This window comes from Physeter macrocephalus, unplaced genomic scaffold, assembly GCF_002837175.3.
Source record: "Physeter macrocephalus isolate SW-GA unplaced genomic scaffold, ASM283717v5 random_248, whole genome shotgun sequence".
In the NCBI taxonomy this organism is placed as follows: domain Eukaryota; kingdom Metazoa; phylum Chordata; class Mammalia; order Artiodactyla; family Physeteridae; genus Physeter; species Physeter macrocephalus.
In genome coordinates, this window is record NW_021145534.1 from 39,583 (window position 1) to 65,779 (window position 26,197).

The 26,197-nt window shown below is 43.3% G+C and overlaps 1 protein-coding gene across 8 annotated transcripts in view; it reads left to right on the plus strand.

Annotated features, from left to right (window-relative positions):
• The window catches only part of TEKT1 (tektin 1), a 59,015-nt gene that overhangs the window by 16,920 nt on the left and 15,898 nt on the right, over positions 1-26,197 (plus strand). For 3 of the 8 annotated variants that reach the window (XR_003678399.2, XR_003678400.2, XM_007102829.4), the window contains exons 1-5: positions 13,603-15,987; positions 17,759-17,965; positions 21,125-21,290; positions 23,405-23,533; positions 24,097-24,240. Coding sequence is in view for 2 of the 8 variants with exons in the window: in XM_007102829.4 (XP_007102891.1) it covers positions 17,776-17,965; positions 21,125-21,290; positions 23,405-23,533; positions 24,097-24,240 (629 nt within the window). In the remaining 6 variants the exon portion in view is untranslated. Of the gene's footprint in view, positions 1-13,600; positions 15,988-17,758; positions 17,966-21,124; positions 21,291-23,404; positions 23,534-24,096; positions 24,241-26,197 lie in introns of those variants that run through there. The other 5 variants (XR_008616625.1, XR_008616626.1, XR_008616624.1 and 2 more) reach the window with 3 other exon arrangements.

Sequence of the window (26,197 nt, forward strand, 5' to 3'; positions counted from 1 at the left end):
GGACGCGCAGGCCCAGCGGCCATGGCTCACGGGCCCAGCCGCTCCGCGGCACGTGGGATCCTCCCGGACCGGGGCGCGAACCCAGTTCCCCTGCATTGGCAGGCGGACGCGCAACCACTGCGCCACCAGGGAAGCCCGACAGGTGTGTTTTTATTCAGGAAAAATAACGCACTTTCCTTCCAAGAACGTTCCCTCTCTCTCTCCCTTACCCCCATCTCACGCTGCCAGGAGAACCCTCGGTGATGGCAACCCCCATGTTTAGCGTGGAGAGACCATAACACCTGAAGGACAGTAACACCAGAAGACCTGGCTTCAAGTCTCTACTCTGTCTTTCAATGACTAGGTGAACTCACCAAGCCATACTTTTCTTTCAAATGGGCATCAACCCTGCCCTACTGGCGTGGAAGGGTTGGGGAGGGGGATTAGTGAGACGATCCAAGCTGGGAAGCTGCGGTGGTCCTTGTTGGGACAGTGTGGACAGGAATGGAGGCCCGGGTTGGTCTCAGGGCTCTTTCAGGCCAGAGACGTGAAGGAGAAGGCAGAGTGGAAAGGTGGCTGGGTTGGGATATTTTCTAAAACTGCCCTTGCATTATGGATTGGGTATTTTTCCTATACATTAAAAAAATCAAAAAAATCAAAAATAATAAAATAAAAAATCAATGTTAGGACTTCCCTGGTGGTCCAGTGGTTAAGACTCTGTGCTCCCACTGAAGGGGGCATGGGTTCGATCCCTGGTCGGGGAAGTTCTGCATGCCGTGCAGAGCAGCCAAAAAAAAAAAAAAATCAATTTTAGTGAAACAAAATTTACATCCTTTAAAAAACCGTTTTATCAAAGTAGTACATGTTCATAGGTTAAAAAGTCAAATGATACTAAAAGACATACTGAAAAACACTAGCCCCCTTCCCTTCCCACAGCCTCACCCCATCTTGGGGTTCCTTCTTCTATATATTTCCCTTTGTATTTATCCCTGGTTTGTTTTTTTGTTGTTGTTTTTGTTTGTTTTTTGCCATGCCATGCAGCTTGCAGCATCTAAGTTCCCTGACCAGGGATCAAATCCAGGCCATGGCAGTGAAAGTCCAGAATCCTAACCACAAGGCCACCAGGGAACTCCCCTATCCCTGTATTTCTAATGGACATTGTTTCACTCCTCTCTCTCGATTTTCCCTTTGTATACATCCATTGACTTCCCACAACGGGGGATGATAAGGTGCCCCTCCCACACTGTGACCCCATCACTTTCTCCCCATCAATCCCCCCCAGTGAGGTCACATCACAATTTGTAGCTAAAGCAATGGTCGGTGTTTATTTTGTCACGACTGTGCAAATAGTGTTCAACTCAGAATGTTCCCTAACTGAATTATCTTCTTCCCCAAACCTGCTGTGGTGGTTTTAAAGCATGTTCACAAACACTTTGACTTTCCTTCTACCAAGAGGGGAAACGGATCCCCTGCCTACTTGATATGTGACTTGATTCTAAGGAACAGCAGATGGCTGAAGGGATGCGGTGTTGCCTCTGATGCTGGGTCATTAAAGGTGATGTGGCTTCCCTCTCTGTCTTGGGACATACCCTGTGGAGCTCTGGGCGACCGTGTAAGAAGTCTGGCTCTTCTGAGGCCACCATGCTGGAGAGATTATGTGGAGAGACCGTGGAGAGAGAGACAGAGAGAGAGATGGATGTCTGAGGAGCCCCAGTTGGTCCATCCTCCAGCTACTCTAATCTTCTAGTAACCCTAGCCCCAACCAGCAAGTGAGACGTGCCCTGCTGAGCCCAGCTAATGATAATAAATGATGGTTGTTGTTTTATGCCGCTAAGTCTGGGTTGGTTCAGCAATGGATAACAGGATCATTGTTCCAACTTCAGTCTCCCCATCTCATTTGACTGCAACTTCATCTTTCCAGTTGCTCAGACCAAAGATCTTGGAGCCACTTTTGACTTCTCTCTTTCTTTCCCACCTCACATCTATTATGTCAAGAAATATTCTGGCTCTGCCTTCAAAGTCAACCCAGAGAGTCCACTCACTTCTTACCACCTCCAGTGCTGACACCCTGGTCCAAGCCACCCTCATCCTATTGGGTCATCGTAGTTGTCTTTTACCTGGATCATGGCAATAGCCTTCGAACTGCAATAGCATCTTGCTTCTACCTTTCTCCCTGCTACAGTTTATTCTTAACACATCAGGCAGAATTATCATCTGCTAACATGTGAGTCAAATCATATTATTCCTCAGCACAAAACCCTCCCATCTCACTCAGAGTAAAAGCCAGAGTCCCCCTGATGGTCTATGGTCTATAGACCTCTCACATCCTGGTCCTTCTTATCTCTCTGACATCATCCCCTAGTCTTCTCCCCTCCCTAATTCTGCTCCGGCCCCATTCTTTTTGCTAGTCTTCAGATGTTCACTTCTACCTTAGGCCCTTTACACAAGTCATTATTTTCATTTATTTCCTGGAACTAGTAATCACTTTTTTGTTTTCTATTTGCTTAGCATTCTATATACCAATTGCTTATTTTTCCCCCAAGTGCTTCAGTATTTCTGGATATTATTTCCTATGTCCTCAAACATGTCATTTTCTTTTATTCCTTGAGTGACTCCCTCCTGGTCCCCTCTGGACTGGTTGCTCTCTAGCCACTGTCATCCTGGCATCTCCTTTCACTGTCCTCTTGTACTGAATCCCAAGAATCCTAGTTCCACATCTTCTTTCTTAGTTTCCTTTCTCATTTGGTTGGTGTACATCCTGCAATAGCTGTTTCAGAGAAGATATACGTGTGAGGTAAAATTTAAGTCCTTTCATGTTTGAAACGTTTTATTCCACTTTCATATTTCACTGATCATCTGGTTACAAGTATTTGAGGCTGAAAATCATTCTCACACAGAAGTGTGAAGGCTTTGCTCCATTATTTTCTAACTTCTCTGTGGCTATTTAGAAGTCTAATGCCCTTCTGGATCTTCTGTATGTTTTCCTTTTTCCTTTCTGGAAGCTTTGAAAATCTTTTCTCTATTCAGGGTCTTCTGAAATTTGTGCTGATGAATCTTGATGCGTCTGTATTCATTGTGTCAGACACTTAGTGGGGCCTTTCGATCTGGAGACTCATGTCCTTCAGTTCTGGGAAATTGTATTGCTTTTGCTAGAATTTCCTTCCTTCCATTCCTCTTTTGCCCTGTTCTCTCTTGACTTCCTTCCGGTTAGTTGGAAACTGGACTTCCTGTAATGGTCCTCATTCTCATCTTTCCTCAATTATTATTATTATTTTAAAATCTCTTTGTCTTTTTGTTCTACTTTATCTCCTGAACTTTTTTTTAAGTATTTTTTTAAAATAAATTTATTTGTTTATTTTTGGCTGCATTGGGTCTTCCTTCGTTGCTGTGCGCGGGCTTTCTCTAGTTGCGGCGAGCGGGGCCTACTCTTCGTTGCCGTGCATGGGTTTCTCATTGCGGTGGCTTCTCTTGGTGTGGAGCACGGGCTCTAGGCACACGGACTTCAGCAGTTGTGGCTCGCAGGCTCAGTAGTTGTGGCACAGGGGCTTAGTTGCCCCGGGGCATGTGGGATCTTCCCGGGCGAGGGCTCGAACCCGTGTCCCCTGCATCGGCAGGCGGACTCTCAACCACTGCGCCACCAGGGAAGCCCCGCAGGCGATTCTTAACCACTGCGCCACCAGTGAAGTCCCTCTTTTAAGTATTTTATTCTTACTCTCCTTTTAAAATATTTCCAAAATCTCTCTCTTTTTTTTTTTTTTTTTTTTTTTTTGCCTTGTTGCACAGCTTATGGTATCTTAGTTCCGTGACCAGGGATTGAACCTGGGCCCTCAGCAGTGAGAGCACGGAGTCCTAACCACTGGACTGCCAGGGAATTCCCCAAAATCTCATTCTTGTTTTCTCATTAATCCTTTTAAAAATAACATCCAACTCATTTAATGTCTATAACATCTTATTTTACTTCTCTGAAAGAATTATTGAAAGGACTTTTATTTTCACATTTTTTCCTGCTCCCATCAGCTTTCTTTCCTCCAGATTCCTTCTTCCTGTTTGTTTGGGTCTCTGTCTTTCAAGTTGGAAGCTTTCTTTAAATATTGGGTGGTCCTGGACTGCTTATTCTGTCTAAGCCTGATTCGCTAAGAAGATGAACAGCGGCTGTGAGGGAGTGGGTGGGCTTGTCAATGGGAAGGACTTACTACAAGGTGATTGGGCAGCAGCCTGGCTTTTTAATGGGGGCGGGACTCCAAAATGTCAGACAAGAGAGTTCTTTTCTCTGGAGCCATTGAGTTATCCAGAGAGAACTTTTATCAAATCTTCTAGCAGTGAGGGTGAGAGGGCTGGGGTAAGCCTGCCTGTGATGCCTGCTTATTTTCAAAAGCAGAAGGGGGAAGGAGGTCTAACCAGCCCCTATACAGGTCCTTTAGCACCCCCGGATTTTAGTGCCATGCCTCGTTCCCACCTTCTGTAGATCCTGTGCCTCCAAGTCCCCAGAACATAGAGTTCCACAAGGCCAACCCCTTCCGCTTGTTGGTCTGCTTGTCTGCAGAGGCCCAGGTAGTGATCCCCAGTTCCACCAAATCAGCTACCATCCTCCCCATCTTTCCAACTGTTTGTGGAACTGTCTTATCCATGTCGTCTCTTCTCCCATTTTCTCCCTTATAGGCTTATGTGTATATATTTTTATTCCTTTGCTGCCATTTTAGGGAGGTGTGGGAAGTAAGCCATCTGCCACGCTTCCTAAGAAGCGGCTTGCATTCTAATAACAGAATTGGCTGTATTGCTCAAAGATGAGAGAGAGCGGTTCAAATACTCAATTTGTGTGCAGGATGTGCATTCTCGCTCATAATCCACACGTGCCTTCCGTGAGGGGCCAACCCATCAACTTCCCAGGTGGTGGACTCACCTCCTAGAGCTGCTATGAAGATTCAGTGAACTAAGACAAGTAAAATGTACAGTGCCTGGCATTTGAGTACTAAAGTATAATTATTCTTATAATTTGGAATGTACTTGACTAAGGGCTCTGAGGATTTAGCTGAACATCCAACTCTCCTCTTCTGTGCCCTGAAGCAAGAGTGGTCTCCTGTGAGCTTCTCCTGGGAGGTCCACCAGCCCATGGGTCTCGGGGCTCTGGATTTTGAGGAGGCAGTGGGGAAATGCCTCTGGTCTTGGCCACGTCTTCTGTGAGCTTCTCCTGGGAGGTCCACCAGCCCATGGGTCTCGGGGCTCTGGATTTTGAGGAGGCAGTGGGGAAATGCCTCTGGTCTTGGCCACGTCTTCTGTGAGCTTCTCCTGGGAGGTCCACCAGCCCATGGGTCTCGGGGCTCTGGATTTTGAGGAGGCAGTGGGGAAATGCCCCTGAAGCAAGCCACGTCTTCTGTGAGCTTCTCCTGGGAGGTCCACCAGCCCATGGGTCTCGGGGCTCTGGATTTTGAGGAGGCAGTGGGGAAATGCCTCTGGTCTTGGCCACGTCTTCTGTGAGCTTCTCCTGGGAGGTCCACCAGCCCATGGGTCTCGGGGCTCTGGATTTTGAGGAGGCAGTGGGGAAATGCCTCTGGTCTTGGCCACTCTGGCTGTGCGTAATCGGCATATATGGGGCATCCCAGCTCAGCCCAAAATGTTCTTGTTTTTCGGCATGAACCCGCCTCTTTGCAAACGCAGACACTTTGTCTTTCTCCTCAGCCCTCTTTTAAAGTTTTCTTCTTCCTATTCCTGCTCATATACATCTTTTTCAACATGAAAGTCAACCTTTAATTTGTGACAAGGAGACCTGGGTTCTAGTTCTGTCTTTGCCATTAATGGCCTAGAAGTAGCTCAAACAAGGCATCTAGATGCAACCTGCCTAAGTTTGAAGCCCAGCTCTGCCACTGATTAGCAGTGTCCCATGGGCAAGCGCTCAATCTTCCGTGGGCTTAGTCTCCTCATCTCAACAGTGGAGATGGTAATAATAGGACCTAACTCATAGAACTGCTGTGGGGATTAAAGAGATAATCCATGCGAATCTCCCAGCCTGAACTCAGCGTTCCAGAAAAGCTAGATATAACTCTTATTATCATGCCCAATTTAAACCCTCGGGCAAACTGTTGCTTCGAGCACAACTGGAGATGAGGACTCTTAGGTGTTTGAAGCTTTTCAAATGGCTGAGGCAGAGGAAATGTGATCTCCTTGATTATGTTTATAGCTTCTACTAAACCACATAGCAACAGAACAACATAGCAACTAATGAAAGCAATTCTGTTTTGCTCAAGTCAGTCAACTTGCTTTTTTTTTTAAATGTCATTCTGACTTAAAAAAAAAAACTACTTGAGTAGGTTTCGTGTCATCTAGACAAACCCCCTGTGCTGAAAGTGGTATTTGATTTTTGTTTCTGCTCAAAGCAGTTCTCATCATAAATTTATAAACGAATAACAAGCTCCCTCTGTTCTCGCGAGCCTATTTTATAAACTAGTTTCTAGATTGTTGCCACACTGCCCTCTAGTGGAACATAATGATTTCCTTGTCTTAGGTTGCAAAGATTTTTTTTTTCTTTTTTTTTTTTTGGTTGAAATATAGTTGATGTACAATGTTTCAGGTGCACAGCAAAGTGATTCAGTTTTATATATATATATATATATATATATACATATATATGTATTCTTTTTCAGATTTTTTCTACTATAGGTTATTACAAGATATTGAATATAGTTCCCTGTGCTATACAGTAGGTCCTTTTATCTATTTTATATACAGTAGTGTATATCCCATTTATTATTTATTATTAATAGTGTTAGGCTCATTTGAAGATATGGCTCATCCACATATTTTACAAAACTTTTTAAAAAATTACTTATGATTTAATTTTCAGTCCTTTGAACCGTGAGGCTTGGTTTTCTCCGTCTAAGAATCTACCTTCCTGCAGAGCTGTTCTACCTGGTGGGCACACCAGTCTCACTCTTATGGTTCCTCTGGGTTCAGAGGGCTGCTGTCAAATTAGTCCACAGCAATTGTGGTGGGGCAGGGAGAGCAGGCCTCACAGGGCCCAGGCCAATTGTTCTGCACAGGGGACGCAGTTGGAACTCAAAGAAACTGCCTGAAATCATCCTTTTGTGCCAGTCTCTGTCCGACTTCTCCCCGGCTGGATGTGCTGATGATCCCGAAGGGGTCAGAATATGCCACCCTAAAATATGCCACATTGGCATGAGGGTTATTCGGAGCTGAAGGTAACTGAGAAACAACAGACGCAGGAAAAGTTCTCTGCCCTCCCTTTATCTGCCTAAAAGTAGGGCATACATTTTCCTTGGAGGAAGGTGTCCCTCTGTACCAGGAAGAAGAAACTAACTCTTATCACCAGAGACTGGGGTCACACTGAGATGAACCTGCATAAACAGGCCTTAAATAACCCTTGTTTTCTGTGAGTTTCCCCATATGTTCCCGAGTCACTTTCCCAGAATTTATCACCCTTAGGAGCCCAAACTTCCTTACTTTTGTCCAGTCACTTCTTCACAATTTATTGCCCTTTGTTAAAATGGTATATAAGCCTCAAGTCTAGCTGCTTCTTTGAGCTGCTTCTTTTATTGTGAAGCTCCGGTGCACACAAAAATATTGACATCAATAAAAATCGTATGCCTTTTCTTCTGCTAAACTTTGTCAGTTTAATTTGCACGTACCCAGATACTGAATATAAGAGAGTAGAGGAAACATTTTTTTTCTTTCCTACAATCCCAGGTGTGGAGATAATTGTGAAAAGGGCAGGAGGTGGGTTAGCAGCCTTTGCTGCACCCTCCAGGGAGCCTCCAGGGAGCATCTGGCAGCTGGTTTGACTCTCGAATTTACTACCTCATCCAATTCAGCACCTTCAGCTGCTGTGCCTGACAAATGACTAAAGACAAGAAACCAACCACACAAAGAGCCCAGTGCACACTTTGCTCTGCCTCATCTTGACTTTCATGGGGCTTTGTGTGCTCTATGAAATGTTAATCCTCCAGGGTGAAACCCAAGCTAGTTTATCCTTAGAGTTACCAGGGCCAGTAGGGATGGTGAGCAATGAAGCACTAAATTTCCTCTCCTAAAATACAAGGGATCTATTCAACAAGCTCACTGTTGCAGCACAAAAAGCTATTCTTGTATCAGATCAACAAAGGGAACTGGTCCAAGTGCAAAGACAATTTGAGGTTTATGTTCTGTTTCCTGTGGAAAAGTGAAACCCAAGGGAAGACCACTGGTAGGACACAGCAGGCCCCACAAAGTTTCAGCATTTCTTAAACTTAAGTTCTGATCCAGCAGGTTTGTGCTGGGGACTGAGAATCCATACTTTAACAAGCGTTCCTGGGGGGTTCTGATGCAGATTATTGGAGAGTTGCTCACATTCTGAGAAATACTCAATGGTGTCTGCCAAGATTCAATAGCAGATACCATTAAAATTATCAGAAGCACAAAGCCATGACAATATAGTAAAAGGATAAGTATAATTACATTTTCCAGGGTTTGGCTCAGTCACATTTTGCTTGGCCCACATAAATGCTAGTAGATAGGTATTTATAAACAATAAACATATGTTTCACGTCCTGAACTGTACTTTTAAATAGAACATTAGGAAATAGTCATTATACATAGAGAACAGACTGGTGGTTGCCAAGGAGGAAGGGTTTGAGGGAGGGATGGAGGGGGAGTTTGGGTTTAGCAGATGGTAGCTTTTATATATAGAATGAACAACAAGGTCCTACTGTATAGCACAGAGAACTATATTCAATATCCTATGACAAACCATAATGGAAAAGAATATTAGAAAAGAATGTATATATATGTATAACTGAGTCACTTTGCTTACAGCAGAAATTAACACACTATAAATCAACTATACTTTGATAAAATATATTAAAACTGAAAAAAGAAATAGTCATTACCGAACATTATTAAGTTGTACTATACAAAATCAATACACAAAAACCTGTTTGTTCCTTATATTATTATACACTAATAATGAACTATCAGAAAGAGAAATTAAGAAAATAGTCCCATTTACAATTGCATCAAAAAGAATAAAATACCTAGAAATAAATTTAACCAAGGAGGTGAAAGATGTGTATATTGAAAACTACAAGACATTAATGAAAGAAATTGAAGAAGACACAAATAAATGAAAAGATAGTCCATGCCCATGGGTTGGAAGAATTAATATTGTTAAAATGTCCGTGCTACCCAAAGCAATATACAGATGCAGTGCAATCCCTATCAAAATTCCAAAGGCATTTTTTCACAGAAATACAACAAACAATCCAAAAACTTTTATGGAACCATAAGAGCTCCCAAATAGCTAAAGCAATCTTGAGAAAGAAGAATAAAGCTGGAGGTATCACATTCCCTGATTTCAAACTATATTACAAAGCTATAGTAATTAAACAGTATGTGGTATTGGAATAAAAACAGAGACATAGATCAGTGGAAAGAAGAGAGCCAAGAAGCAAACTCACACATATGACAAAGGAGCCAAGAATATACAATGGGGAAAGAGCAGTCTCTTCAATAAATGGTGTTGGGAAAATTGAACAGCTGCATCCAAAGAAGGACTGCCTTGAAAGGTGATGAGTTCCCCATCACTGGGAGAGTTCAAGCACTGGACAACGATTTGGCATCCTCTATATCTGCTATAGAGGATATTTCAGCATCAGATTGGACCAGATAATCGTTCAAGTTCCTTGCAATTCCAAGAATCAGATTCTCTTAAAGGTAACTCAAAAATTCAAAAGTAAACCTATAGGCTTAAAAACTACCAAAATTGCTTTCCAAAGTTCTTTCATGCAAAATGGAATCAAGGTGAGTAGAAACTCTAGTACCGTATACACTGAATACTTTAAAAGTTTGTATCTAAGCTATATGAAACGTACATCAAAATAAGAGGAGTATGGGACAAAGAACAATGCAATAGCATCCTTTGCTGATATTCACAAGCCCGAAATAGGTAATCATGAGGGGCAATTTCTTTAAATTACACTCAAATTGTATGCTTTCTAAGGTCTTGAAGTATTTTAGCTTTTTGATTATTGGGATCCATAAATGTATAATAATCTTTTTCAAATCTTTATAATTAAATCGACTCTTGGTAGGAGAGCAAAAGCAAGCATAAAAAGAGAATCTGTTTTCCATAGCTTTTCCTATATAGAATAAAATGGTACTTAACAAGAAGTAAGCAAGCAGTGATTGGGTAACGTAAATCGGAGCTAGCACATTGATTTCTTTTACTGAGTAGCTTGTTTCCTGATATTAATTTAGGCAACAGGGTGTTCTCAGACATCTGCCTTCCACTTAAGAGAACTGCATTCTTATGTCAATGCTGCTTACTCTCATAATGGCTGGACAGCTCAACTGACTAGAGCACATTCATTCAGTATACATTTATTGGGCACACACTATATGTGCAGTGAGGCTAGGCACTCTGGGCAGAGTAAGATTTAGTCCTAGTCCTCCAGCTAGGGTCATGGGTCAGTTCAAGGGTCATGATAGCACTGTAGAAAAGTTAAACAAGAAGTTAATAATAGCTGATGTTTTGGTAGCATTTTTACATACATAAAATACTCTCCTATGACTGTCGTAAGCCAAACAAAACAGGTATTTTTAAAATTGAAATATAGTTGCTATACAATATTATATATTACAATATAGTGATTCACAATTTTTAAAGGTTATACTCCATTTACAGTTGTTGTAAAATATTGGCTGTATTCCCCGTGTTGTTCAACATATCCTTGTAGCTTATTTTATACCTAATAGTTTGTACCTCCCACTCCTCCACCCCTATATTTCCCCTCCCCCCTTCCCCTCTCCCCACTGGTAATCACTAGTTTCCTCTCTATATCTGGGAGTCTGCCGCTGTTTTTTTATATTCACTAGTTGGTTGTATTTTTTAGATTCCATATATAAGTGATATCATACAGTATTTGTCTTTCTCTGTCTGACTTATTTTGCTTAGCATAATGCCCTCCACATCCATCCACGTTGCTGCCAATGGCAAAATTTCATTCTTTTTTATGACTGAGTAGTATGGCATTGTATATACGTACCACATCTCCTTTATCCATTCATCTGTTGATAGACACTTAGGTGGCTTCCATATCTTGACTATTGTAAATAATGCTGCTATGGACATTGGGGTGCATGTGTCTTTTTGAATTAGTGTTTTTGTTTTTTTCAGATATATGCCCAGGAATGGGATTGCTGGATCTCATGGTAGTTCTATTTTTTGAGAAACCTCCATACGGTTTTCCAGGACAGGTATTATTAATGTGGATGAGAACACTGACGGTGGTAAGTGGTAGGTAGGAACCAGGCTGGAAGCCAGTCTTCAGGCTCGTGGCTACCTGAGTTTTCCGCTACACCGTGCTGCTTCCGTGAGCTTCCTCCAGAATTCTTTCGGTTTCAAGATGACAATTTAATGCTGCCCCCACTTCTTCCACACCTGCTCTTCTCTTGGCTGCGCTATTTGTGTCATGCATTTACTTAAGTAATTTATTATTACAAAGAACTGTTGCATTTTTCAAGTTGTATTTTTTTTAAAGAATACTATATCTCTCAAATGGTACACGTTTCAAATGGTTGAAAAGTACTCAGTGAAATCTCCTTTCCCCTCCAAACCCCCAGCCATGTAGATTCCTTCCCAGAGGCCACCAGTTTCTTATGTATCTTTCTAGAGAAATTCTATGTGTACAAAAACAATTACATTTTATCTTTTTTCTGTCATAACAATGGCAGAATACACTGTTTTAAACCTTACTTTTTTTAATAGATTTTTAAAAATAGAATTTTATTTATTTTTGGCTGTGTTGGGTCTTTGTTGCTGTGCGCGGGCTTTCTCTAGTTGCGGCGAGCGGGGGCTACTCTTCGTTGCGGTGCACAGGCTTCTCATTGTGGTGCCTTCTCTTGTTGCGGAGCACGGGCTCTAGGCGCGCGGGCTTCAGTAGTTGTGGCGCACGGGCGTAGCTGCTACTCGGCACGTGGGATCTTCCCGGACCAGGGCTTGAACCCGCGTCCCCTGCGTCGTCAGGCGGATTCTCAGCCACTCACCAGGGAAGTCCCTCTTAGCTTTTTTTAGCTTGGCGGTTATTCCATAAAAAGGTATATACAAATATTCTTTTTTCTTTTTTTTTGGCTGCACCGTGTGCAGCTTGCAGGATCTTAGTTCCCCAACAAGGGAGTGAACCCGGGCCACTGAAGTGAAAACACCGAGTCCTAACCACTGGCCCACCAGGGAATTCCCTAAATATTCTTAATTGTATAATTTACAGCTGCAAAGTATCCCACTCTATGACTCTTTCAGAATTTATTTCATCGGTCTCAATGGAGGTTTAGGTTATTAAAACAATTTTTTTCTATTAAAAGTAATGTTGCAATGAATACATTTTTACATATTTTACACATTTTGCACAGGTGCAGATGCATCTGTAGGATACATCCCTGGATGTGCAATTGAATTGCCATGTCAACTAGCATATGCATTGGTAACTTTGATAGAAATAATAGCTATTAATAATGTAATATCATAATACATTATGATATTATATTAATAAACTATGGAACTCTCACTGTGGCCAAGTTTTGTGCAGGTTACTTTGCAAAGATAAGTAAGGCCTCAACTCTTCGATCCAGGAAAAGATAAGATGTAAAAATAACTAATTTACAAGGTATATGGTGTCATTTGAGTCAGAATAAAAAAGAGCTAGATTGTAAACTCCATAAAAAGTCAGGGGCTGTGTCTCTCATCTTTTATTCTCAGTGCCTAGCACAGGCCCAGTACTTAGTAGATGTTCAGTAAATGTTTGAACAAATCAGTGAATGAGTTAGTGAATTCAGGAATGAGATCAGAGAATGATCAATAAATCTCTATTGGATCAGAAAGTGAATGAGTTCAGCTGGAGGGATCAGTCATGCCTTCATGAAGGGGATAATGACACTTGTCACCGTCTCTTACATTTCATATATTACTCGGAAAAAAAGCACATCAAATTTTAAGTTTCTTCATAGTTAACAACTTTCTCGTACAACTTTTCAATTTTCTCCGAATTTCTATTTGTCTTTCTCAATTAGAAGAGACATATAATTTCAACTCAGCAAGAGCGCGCAGTTATACTTCTGGATTATGAATCACATAGTCTGTGTGATTCTTCTTACGTTCTACAGGCACTCTTCTGACTTTCAGGTATAGTTTGAACTGATCGCTTTCCAGTTACACAGCCATTATACTGAGGTTTCTTTTCTTTATAGTTCCTCTATTTCTTATGGTCAGTATCTTCCTCTTTCTGGATTTTTCACTTTTGCTCTCATCATTTTTTTTTTCCAAAAGAGTGTAAATTCAACTTTTAGAGCTGTCCAAATATATCATTATTTTGCTCTCATACATGAGGTGTTTTGACTGGTTATAGAATTTCAGATTTGAAATCATTTCCTCTAGAATTTTGAAGACGTTATTCTAGCATCATTTCTAGTAACCCGTGTTATAAACAAAAAGCTGTATACCTATTCATTCCTTTCTTCCTTACTCTTTGAATAAAGAAATTTCACCGGAATAGAATGTATATACATACAGAATAGATGCACACATAATGTGTATGTATGTGTGTGTGTGAGAGAGAAATAATTATTTCAGGTGGGTCTTTCAATCTAAAGACTTGAGTCTTAAATTCTGTATGGCATCACTTACATGTAGAATCTAAAAAATAAAACAAACTAGTGAATATAGCAAAAAAGGAAACAGACTCACAGATACAAAGAACTAACTAGTGGTTACCAGTGGGGTGGGGGGTGCAATATAGGGGTGGAGGAGTGGAAGGCACAAACTATTCGGTGTAAAATGGGCTCAAGGATGTATTGCACAACACAGGGAATATAGCCAATATTTTGTAACAACAAAATGTAGATGGAAGGTAACCTTTCAAAATTGTGTAAATTTTTAATTAATTAAGGTAAATAAATAAAGACTTGAGTCTTCAACTCAAGGACATTTTCTCTCTTTCTCTTTCCTTCATCTTCTATTCTCTATTTCTCCCCCTCTGGAAGTTCCACTTGACAAATATTAAATCTCCTGAGTCTATCCTCTCGGGCTTAATTTTCCTCCTGTATTTTCCATCTCCCAGTAGACACAGTGACCTGGGGTGTTTTTCTGAAGGCCTCTTTCCCACACCTGCATTCAGAGTTGCCCACTCAGGCCTCTCACCCAGTAAGAGGCGGGCTGGGGAAACAGACCTACACCACCTCTGCAGGAAACAACGCAGTTTGGGAAACGTAGTTTTATTCCAACCAACAAAAATCTCAAAACCACTTAAAACTTCAATGCACTTTGCCTGAGTATTCCTACTTTGAATATAAGCTTTGGTTGTACACTTCTTAATTTAGCAAATTCTAAGCTTTGAGCTACATATCTGCTTTACATTCTAATATTATTCTCTACCCATATACTGATGCCAGATACACACTGAGTTATTATTGATAATAAGCTGTTCGATACTTCCTCTATTGGATTCATTCCTTTGCTGGCCTGTGTGGGTGCAAAATAAGGTTTTACTTTTGAAAATATTTTCAAATACTTGCAATTACACTTAAACTCCAGAATAAATAGTTGCAGAGTGCTTTTTTTTTTTTTTTTTTAAGTATATCATGAGATGCAACAGCATCCAAGTTTAGGCCTTTCAGAGGGCAGAACCAGCAGAAGAGAGTCCAGCTGGCTGGACTCAACTACAAGCATTAGTTCTTCGGTGAGGGTCTCAAGGTTTTTCTATCCCTCTCCATGCCGTGGGGAAGGGGGAGAGGATTAAATCTGTATACGGATGCAAAATACAATGGTGACCTATGATCATAATTCATATAGCTAATTTCATGTACTTTGGCCAATTGTATCACGTTCCCAACAGGTCCAAGAAATTTCCCCTTCTGTAACCTGAGGTGCGGGGACGCCAGGGTCGGGGCCTCCAAAGGTAACCACAGGGGTCATTCAGAGTTGGCTTGCTCCATCAGGACGCCGCCCCTTCTTCTCGCCTAAGTAGGAGAGGACGCCCACCAGTGAGCACCTCCCCTGAGGCCCAGCTGCCCCGCACGCTCAGGAGCCAGACCACCTTCTTCATGTGTCCTTGGAATGCAGTGCTGGGGCTGGGACTCCGGCCCATTCCCGCCGGCTCGCCTTCCCTGAGTGGGAAACCCGGGCTCCACGCCCTGAATACCCATTAGTAGCCAAGGCTGGCGACTCTCCCGCTGGTGTGCGGGTGGCGGGCGAGGCCACTTCGCTCCTTAAATAGCCCCTTCTCTGAGGGATGGGGAATATGAATATGCAACACAAGTTCCTCCAGACGCCACTGGACAGGCGGCCTGTTTAATATTCATGATGCCTCTTGGGCCCTCAGGACGCTAACAAACGAATCGCGAGATGTTAGCGGCGCGGGCTCCACGAGGCAAGGCCTCCTCTGATTGGTTGTTCTTAGAGGGAGGTTGCCTTCGATTGTGGGGTGTGAAAGGTGGAGCTGCAAGTTTGGCATAGGGCGGGAGATTTGAATACCTATTTTCTGTGTTCCAGGCTGTGCGGAAGTGCTTTTTTTTTTTTTTTTTTTTTTACCAGCACTACAACCATAAAGAACATATTACGAGCACTGTACTCTTAGTTTGGGAGCTCCAATCCACTCATTTTCTAGATGGAGAAACTACTCCTGACTCCTAGCCCTGAGTTCGGCCACCGCCCCCGGCCGGAAGCTGAGGGGCTGGCTCAGGATGCGAGACCCGGACCCTCCTCCTACCTCCTCCTATTAATTCCTCGCGGCCCGGGCAACCCCAGGAATCTCTTGCGGCTAACTCCATGCAGCGCCGGGCTTGTGGCTTAGTGGTCCTGGGACGGCCTGCGGCTGCGAGGGCCTGAAGGCATCGTCCAGCCCAACATCGCTGTACACCTGGGGAGTCCGAGACCCAGTGAGAGCAGTGCGGCCCGAGGTGGCCCAGCCCGCAGCAGGACCAAGGCCAGTCGCAGGTCTCCTGACTCCCAGCTTGGTGTCCCGCTTCTTCGTGGTAGGTTGAGATGGCCGAGCATCTGGCCTGAGCGTTCCCAGGCCACATCCCCTTGTCCCCGGCGCTGGGGGAAAACACCGAACTCGCGCCTGCGGAGAGCCTTCTGGGGTGGGTGGGGAAGCAGCTTCGCGGCAGACCCCGCCCCTTTTGCCCTGGTGACGCGTCTCCGGTTGCCATGGAGACTGCGCTGTTTACAGCCCAGTTCTGCAAGAACCCGGAGCTCCGGTTGGGGTAAGGAGGCTTCCATCCCGAAGTTGTGTAGTAGTGTTTTGTGGCGCTGAGGGTAAGTAAGCCCCGGCCCCACACCACCAACCCTTAACTGTAGCACACAGACCTACCCAATGCCTTGTGCCCATTGGTATCAGCCCGAATTTAGGTTTAATTTCGACCTCAGCCCTAATTTCGATTTCTCTGGGAGCTACTCAGACTTATCCAGAAATCTTGGGTTAAGTTTTGAGCCCCACACTCGCACTTGGCCGAAGCCATAGGAGGGACTGGATTAGGAGACCCCATGTTGTCAGAGGGAGAGCCGGGTGGCCTGGGGCTCAGCCGGGTCAAGATCTGACTCCGGGTCCCTCCTTGTATGTGTGAAGGACTTCAGAGATCCAGAAGCCTTTAAGAGCAGGCGCTCAGATATATATTTTGGGTGAGGATGTTGGTGGGGGCAGTTTTTAGCCCTGTGTGAGGACGGCAGTTCTCACAGTCAGAGCCGTGTGCAGATGAGGTGGGGAAATGTTGGTCTTTCTGCTGCTGCTGGTCTCTGCCTGCTGCCTCCTCATGTGTTCCTCTTCTTGTTCTCTCCTTTTCTTTGTCCTGGGAAGGTTTTGTTTCTTTCATCTGTTGAACAGGCTCAATACCCAGTTGTCAGTTTACAGATGTCACAGTTGTTCCTTTTTTTTTTTTTTAAGAAAACATGTCTGGGTTCATCTGTTTGGCAATACCTACTAAAACTGAACACTGCCTTATGACCCAGCAATTCTAATGCATTATAAAAATGCATGCATATGTTCACCAAAAAACACATTGTCTCTAAATGAGAAGATTCATAGCATTCTCGTAATAGTGCCAAACTGGAAACCCAAATATCCGTAAACAGTAGAAAAGAGAGACAAATTTTGGTATAATCATACAATGGTATACTGCACAGGAATGAGAATGAACAAACTACAAGTATATGAACAATACTGATAAATCTTACAAGCATAATGCTGAGCAAAAAGAAGTCAGAAGATATAAAAGAGTATACAGGGGCTTCCCTGGTGGCGCAGTGGTTGCGCGTCCGCCTGCCGATGCAGGGGAGCCGGGTTCGCGCCCCGGTCTGGGAGGATCCCACATGCCGCGGAGCGGCTGGGCCCGTGAGCCATGGCCGCTGGGCCTGCGCGTCCGGAGCCTGTGCTCCGCAACGGGAGAGGCCGCAACAGAGGGAGGCCCGCATACCACAAAAAAAATAAAAAAAATAAAAGAGTATACAGTGATTCCATTTATATTAAGTTCAAAGATACCAAAACTAATTTATAGTGTTAAAAGTTGGAATAGTGGTTACTGTTGGGGGGAGGGGGTGAAGAATAGTGATCAGAAAGAGGCGTGAGGTGCTGGTAATGCTTATTTCTTGATCTGGGTGCTGGCTGTACAGAGGTTTTCATTTTGTGTACAGATTATGATTTATGTGCCTTTTGGTATGAATGTCACACTTTAATAAAAACTGACATTAAAAAAAGGACAACTTGCTTTCAATGAATCTAAAAAAAAAAAAAATTCTGCTTTTGATCAGGACTTTAGAAACCTCAAATGGCCAAAGTACTACAACATCCGCCCAAGTTCTTGCCCTCAGAGTGGCACATTGCTAACAAGAACCAATACCACAGAGCAGAGGCCCAAAGGTCCCGGTCCGAACGCCTGGTGGCAGAAAGCCAGAGGCTTGTGAATGAAATTGAAAAGACCACAAGAAAATCTCAAAGTGATGTGAACAAGAAACTAGGTAAGATAACATATTTGGTATATTTGTGAACATGTTTGGATGATACTGTTGAGGTATGGTGATACTCTCATTTGCATTTCATGTTCAGGAATGGCAACGTATTATCTTGAAATATTAGGGAGAAACGTGTATTCTCTGGGCTCTGTCTTTAAGTTCACTGCCCTAAGGTAGAGACATGGTAACCCAGTCTGATTTTCAGCCATTCATCAGCCATTCTTTTACTGATTCGATACATATCTGTTGAGTGTCTAAGAGCATCTATGGACTAAGCTCTGGGAATATCACAGAGGATGATCAGAGCCTCAGTTTTTGAGGGGCTCCTGGATTGAGGAGGACAAAGATAGAAAAATGAATAATCAAAATATAACTAGATAGGAGCTGGGGGAAGGGGTACAGAAGTGAGGGTGGAGTCTACCCTGGAGAATTGCGAAAGACCTCCTAGAGAGGAACATTTGAGCTGAGTCTTAAAGAAAGAGTAATGCTCTCTTGACAATCCCGTTCCTACGAACACAATGTAAAAGGTGGTGCCCTTAAATAAGCAAAACAAGAATAAAAATAAGATGAAACAAACAAAAGTCCCAAATGCCAGAAAGTGATAAACCAGAGGTCACAAACTCAACAGTCTATCAGAGTTGGGCAGGTAACATAAGGGTTTGAATAAGACCCTTAAGACAATAGGGAGTGGTGGGGACTGAGGGTGCCTGGAGAACATGTGCTCCATCAATTTCAACCCATTTTTTCCCAAGAAAGAATATGGGCCCAGTGTTGCCAAGTTCCTTGATTTTTTTTTTTTTTTTAGAAAATCTGGAAAGCTGGAATTTTACCCACTTTTTAAATGCTAGCAATTGATTTGATATATTTATAACACTGGGCAGGATGAACAAACACATCTATAAACAAAACCTGGTCTAAGGGCTGCTAGTTTTCAACCTCCAATAGACCAAAACTTCATTCTGGCCTGCAGGGTTAAATGTTAGGCTTCTCCTGATGGGTTGATGCTTACTCCTGATACCAGCCTATAGGTAGGCCTGATCACACTAGACAGTAAAGCATTCTGGTTGACAAGCCGTGTCCCTGCAGACAGAGCTCCCAGTTAGTATTTTAGCATTTTATTCTCAAATATGATCAGATGAGGATCACCAAACATGTGAGGGAAGGTTCTAAAACGGCAAACACTGAAACAAACAAAACTAAAGAAAGTACACAGAGCAAAAGAAAAAATAACACTATAAGACCCTCAGGGAATTTAGAAAAGACATTGCATCTATGGAACAAGAAGACTCTTAAAAAAGAGAACATTCAGAGAACAAGAAAGTGTTCTTGGAAATTAAAAATATGAGAGTAGAATTTTTTTTTTAAGTCAAAAGAAGGGTTGAAAGATAGAGTTGAAGTATCTCCAGAATGTAGAAAACAAAGACAAAGAGATACATAGAAAACAAGAGAGAAAAGATAAGAAAATAAGAGGATCCATCTGGGGGGCTCAATACCTATAGGAGTTCCAAACCCTCCTACACTGTTGGCAAGGATGTAAATTGGTACAGCCACTATGGAGAATTGTATGGAAGTTCCTCAAAAAACTAAAAATAGAACTACCATATGATCCAGCAATCCCACTACTGGGGATGTATCTGGAGAAAACCATAATCTGAAAGGATATATGCATCCCAATGTTCATTGCAGCACTATTTACAATAGCCAGGACATGGAAGCAACCTAAGTGTCCATTGACAGATGAATGGATAAAGAAAATGTGGTACATATATACAATGGAATATTACTCAGCCATAAAAAAGAATGAAATAATGCCATTTGCAGCAACATGGGTGGACCTAGAGATTGTCATACTGAGTGAAGTAAGTCAGACACAGAAAGACAAATTATCATATGATATCACTTATATGTGGAATCTAACAAATGAACTTAGTTACAAAACAGAAGTAGAGTCACAGATGTAGAAAACAAACTTATGGTTACCAGGGGATAAGGGGCGGGAGGGATAAATTGGGAGATTGGAACTGACATATACACACTACTTTATATAAAATAGATAACTAATAAGAACCTGCTGTGTAGCACAGGTAACTCTACTCAGTACTCTGTAATGGCCTATACGGGAAAAGAATCTAAAAAAAGAGTGGATATATGTATATGTATAACTGATTCACTTTGCTGTACACCTGAAACACAACATTGTAAATCAACTATACTCCAATAAAAATTCTTTTTAAAATTGTATAAGAAAGTAAATTCAGGGCTTCCCTGGTGGCGCAGTGGTTGAGAGTCTGCCTGCCGATGCAGGGGACACGGGTTCGTGCCCCGGTCCAGGAAGATCCCACATGCCGTGGAGCAGCTGGGCCCGTGAGCCATGGCCGCTGAGCCTGCGCGTCTGGAGCCTGTGCTCCGCAACGGGAGAGGCCACAACAGTGATAGGCCCGCGTACCGCAAAAAAAAAAAAAAGAAAAAGAAAAAAAAGAAAGTAAATTTATCATAGTATCATGATATCATGGTTTGGGTATAAATAATATTTACATACCTACAATAATATATACAAACATTAAATTATTATTTAACAACATGGTGACACAGCTCTATTGGGAAGATTGAAAGATCAGAAGTGTGTTGTATAAGAGCAAACTCTTACCTTTCATCATAGGAAATCAATAGGTAATCTTAAAACTGATAATGAATAAATAGCAATGTAAGCAAATGCCAGAAGAAATACTAAAAGTGTTTAAAAAGCGGTTGCTTCCAGAAAGTGGGAGTGGATAGGGATGTGTCAGAGAATTGTAATACCTGTAAAACTATTTGACTTTTCAAACAATGTATATTTGTGTCCTCGACAAAATTAAAAGTTATTAAAAACAGTGGGCTTTGAAGAATTAGAGTCAATGAGTCTAGAATGGTCTTTGGATTAATTTGATGTTGAATGTAAGAAGAAATATATCCTTATTTCCTTCTTTCCCTCCCTCCTTCCTTCCTTCCTTCCTTCCTTCCTTCTTTCTAATAAACTCAGAGATGTAAAGATGCCCCAAGTAGCACAACTCTAAGAAGAAAAGAAAGTATCTCGGGTAGGTTTACAATAGTCTTCAAGTTTCTAATCTAAGAGTTGGCTACATTGGAAATAGATTAATCCCGGTGTGACTTCTCTGTGTGCTTCAGAGCAGAGGCTTGAGGAAGTCAGGTTCTGGAAGAAGGAGTTAGATGACAAACTTGAGCAGCTGGTGCATGCGACCGAAAATCTACTCATCTATCAGTCCAGACTGGAGAAAGCCCTGGAGAGCTTTAAAGAGCCCTTGCACATCACTGAGAAGTGTCTGGAATACAGGTAGGAGGGAAGGTTCCTCTAATGAATCATCTGTTGTAAGAAATGAATTGCGAAGAGGTAAAAGCTGACTGTGCTAGGTGATGGGTTAGAATGAGACAAATGAGCATGTGTTCTTTTAGAGCCTGAAATTATCTCGGCATGCCCCGGGTGCTGGGCAGTGGAAGGGGCACTGGACTTGGCTCACGTCTAAACTCTGCTCTTGACTAACTTAAATATAAGTTAGGACTAGGTTTGGCTGTGGGTAATCAGAGAAGGACAAAATAACATTGAACTTAGACAATTTCTTTCTCTCTCACATTTAAGGAGTCTGGAGGTAGTTCAGGGTTGGCACGGTGTGCCACAGTGTCAGGCTTCCAGGCCTTTTCTGTCATGTTGCTCCACCATCTTGTAGCCCCATGTGCGTGGCTTTTACTCCCAAGGTTACCTCGTGATTCACGGTGGCAGCTGGAGCTCCAGCCATTATGTCTACATGCCAACAAGTAGGAATAATAAGGGTTTGGCATTCACCATTTCTACTTGTATCCCGTTGACCAGAGCTTAGTCACACGGCCACACCAATAGAAACTGGGAATTGGTGGTCTTTATTTGGGGCAGGCAGAGCAGATACAGTTACTAGAGGACAAGTCTGCTCCTATACACAGAGCCACATGGAAGCACTTTGTAATCCAGAGAGCGCTGTGCAAACATACCTTTTTACTATAATTTCCCTCCTATAAGTCCTATGAGTAGGGTGATCCTTTCTGCTCTGGGGTGAAGCTGATTTGCAGACCTGATGCCTGTCACAGCCCTAGGTGGAGCACCCTTCTGCCAGCAGAGCCCCTCCAATCGAGTGCATCCTCCATACTGGCTATTGAGCGAACCCTCCCAAATGCAGATCTTTCCAGGTCACTCCATGCTTAAAATACTTTCGTTGCAATGCTTTCCCCTAGTACCTTCAAAATAAAGTTCAAACTTCTTAGCTTCAAAAACAAGGTCCATCATGGTTGGGGCCCCAGTGACCCCTCCAGGGCCATATCTCATCCCCAACAGTGGGATGTACTTAGGGGTGCTGAGCTGCTTGCAGTTTCCCAAATGCACTGTGACTCTGTCCATACTCTTCCTCCTTCCCAGAAAACCCTGTTACCTCAGGGAGCTTAGCCAGGACCCCCTCTGCAGCAACCTCCCAGCCAGATTTAGAGAGTTTGTGAGGCAAAGGGAAGTAGCAGGTGATCAAAGAGGCCAACATCCAGTTGGCTCAAGTCTACACCTAAGGGTAACTAGGATGTAGAGGGCATACATGCATTGAGTACATGCTCCTCTGTGGAAGGTACAGTGCTATCTGCTTTCTTATCTCCTTTGTCCCTTGCCACAACCCTAGGAAGTACTAATAGTTATCCCCATTTCACAGATGAGGAAACCAAGGCACAGATAAGTTATACAGCGTGCCTGAGGTCACACAGCTGGTGAGTGGAGACTTCCTCCCTAGCACTGTCATGCAGGTGGAAAAGAATAAACTATCAGACATTGACTGATCAATTTTGGGAGTAAGTGGTTAAAAACATGAGTAATGCCCAGTTAGTTCTGTGACATGGGGTGAGTTACGTAATCTCTCTGAAACTCAGTTTCCTCACCTGTACTTGAGAGGTTACGTGAGAAGGAATATCTGCATGAAAAGCTCAGCACAATGCTTGTCTCATAGTAAGTGCTCAGTGGTGGGGGTACTATTAATGTTGGCATTATTATGACTATTACTGTTGTTACTATAAAGCGTCTTTTTGGATTCAGTCCTTGTCAGAGGACTAGGGTCAAGGAAGGAAACATATGTCTTTAAAATTCTAAGTCAGAAGACAGTGTTTCCAATAAACAGGTAAAAAGTAAAAGGCTTCAGAACCGATGGCCAAATTGAGGCCAAAAAGTCCAGCTGGCATTTTTCAGACCAAGTAACCAGTCACCGATTAATTTTTCCTCATTATGTTTTGGATATTTTGAAGTCGCATAGACACCAACTAAGGTACATCCGCCATCACATCATCCGGATGGATTTGGTCCAGTTGTCCAGACAGTTGTAAAGGTCAGCAGATTTTGAGTTGCCTCCCTCCGTGCATGGGACGACCATCCACCTTTCTCTCGGTCAGGGAGAAGCGAGTTGGCATTGACTTGGTCCACGATGAGGTAGAGCAGGAGCTGATCAAGGAGGCTGAGATCATCCGGGGGGTGATGGCCCTGATGACCCGCACCCTGGAGGATACGTCTGAGCAGATCAGGTATGGCCACGCGGGGCCTGCCCTCACATCTCCACTGGGCGTTATCTAGAAAAGGTGGTGCCCACCAAGGCCGTGCTCCATGGCCCAGAAGGAATGGGATTTAATACCCTACAAGCACTTTCCACGCCCCAAGGTGGCCTGGGAACACTCAGAATGAGACCAAGACAACCTCTCATGCGTGAGAGTCACCCTCCAGTGGCGGGTTGGGGTGCAGCCAGATTTCACCCCTGATTGTACACTGGAGGACACTGGAGCTGACCTCTCACAAACAGGATGCCACAGTGGTGACATCAGAAAATGTCACACTTGGAGGGAAGATCTTGAAGTCCTGGCTTGGATATGTTAATTTGTCACCAAGTGTCTAATGGGGGGTGTGTGTGTGTGTGTGTGTGTGTGTGTGTGTGTGTGTGTGTGTGTGTGTGTGTTGGGGGGATGGGAAGGTGGGAGGAAGTGTCGCCATATTGCACTAGACTGGCTTCATTTTCCATGGTCTCCCAAGAACCTGGTATAGGTACCACCTAGGCATCCCAGAGGGAGAAACCCAGTTTACCTTCTCCCTTCAGGCTGAACCGCTCTGCCAAGTACAGTCTTGAAAAGGATTTGAGGGACAAGTTTACAGCCCTGACCATTGATGATATCTGCTTCTCACTCAACAACAACTCGCCAAACATCAAATATTCTGAGGACGTCGTGAGGGTTGAACCAAAGTGAGTGGGTCCCTGCTGGCCTGGCCCTGCTGTCCTCCTCCCTGCTGTGTGTCATCCTAGTGCTTCTCAGAGAGGCAGGCAGGACCTAGCACATCATCCTGAATGCAGGCTGAGAGCTGGGAAGAGGCAGGCTTGGGGCAAAGGCGGGCGCTGAGCAGTGAGTACCCTGACACAGGGCCCAGAGGCGCCTCGGTCCTCCGGGTTGCCCCACTTTAAGAAAGTCTGATATAAAAAAAATTTTGGGGGGGTGGCCATACCGTGCAGCATGCGGGATCTTAGTTCCCCGACCAGAGTTTGAACCCACGCTCCCTGCAGTGGAAGCGCGGAGTCTTAACCACTGGACCGCCAGGGAAGTCCCTGATATAAAATCTTTAAACCTTTCAAATTTATTCCTTTACCTATTTGCATTTTTAACAAGTAAAAGAATTTAAAAATGTAGGAAGGGCAAGTTAATAATTTCCCCATATCTACTCCTTTCTATCATTACACCCCCTGAGATAACCAGTGTTATCTGTATGTTCTTACAAACATATGTACACACTCACCTACACAAATAAATTTTGTTTCTTTACAAAAATGGGATTGTACCATGTACCTTTTCTGTAACATCTAACTTACATTTTTCAAGTAACATTACATCACAGACCTAACTCATTCTAACTTTTAAAATGTTCTTTTTGAAGTAAAACATACATATAGAAAACTGCACAGGAGCTCCCTGGTGGTCCAGTGGTTAGGACTTGGCACTTTCACTGTCGGGGCCCGGGTTCAATCCCTGGTTGGGGAACTAAGATCCCACGAGCCATGCGGTGCAGCCAAAAAAAAAAGAAAGAAAAGAAAAATGCACAAATAATAGTAAACAGTTTAATGAATTATCATTGTTTTAGTTATCTTTTGCTGTATAACAAGTTACCCCAAAACTTAGCAGCTTAAAAACAATAAACATGTGTTACCTCCCAGCTTCTGTGGGTCAGGAGCCCAGGCATGGCTCAGCTGGGCGCCTCTGGCTCACGTCTTATAAGGTTGTAGTCAAGGGGTCTGCTGGGGCTGCAGTCTCATCTGAAGGCACAACCGTGGCGGGGGACCCACTTCTGACCTGGCTCATGTGGTTATGACAGGCCTTGCCACCCGAGCCGCTCCACGGAGCTGTCCCAGGACGTGGCAGCTGGCTTCTCCCACAGCGAGTGATCCAAAAGGAAGCAAGAGAGAGAGGGCAGCCGAGACAGAAGCCACAATTTTCTTTCAACCTAATCCTAGAAATAACCTCTCATTATATCTATTCAGGAGAGATGAGTCAATGAGTTCATCACACAACTCAAGGGGAGGGTACTATACAAAGGTGTGAACACCAGGAGACACAGGGGATCATTGGGGACCATCTCAGAGGCTGCCTCTAGTCACACAGCAAACAATCTCCATGTAACCACCAACCAGGCCAAGAAATAAAACATTACCACCAACACCAAAACCTCCACCCTGTCCCCTCTTGATGAATACCTTCTCTCTCCTCCCCAAAGAGAACCACATTCCTGATTTCTAATAGGTTTGTTGTGCCTACTTTTGCATTTATTAAATAGCATCATGTACTATGTATCTCGTGTGTCCCTTTCCTTCCAGTCAACATTATTTTGAGATTCCTCAAGTGTTATATAAAGCAGTTCCTTGTCAAACTAGCAATTTATTCATTTCTTTATAGCATTCCAGTATGGACTCATGTTCTCCTATTTTATTCAGTGTGTTATAATCTGTTACTATTATAATTTACTTTGATACTTAAATTGTCTCTACCTATGTGATCTTGACGAAGTTACTCCATCTTTCTGAGCCTCAGTTTTCCTCATCTGTCAAATGGGGGTATGAAAGTTAGCTCACTAGGCCATCGTGAGGATTAAATGAGAGGATGTCTGTAAAGTGCCAGCCCAGAGCCTGGCACAGAGTAAGTAGGTTTCCCCAAAGT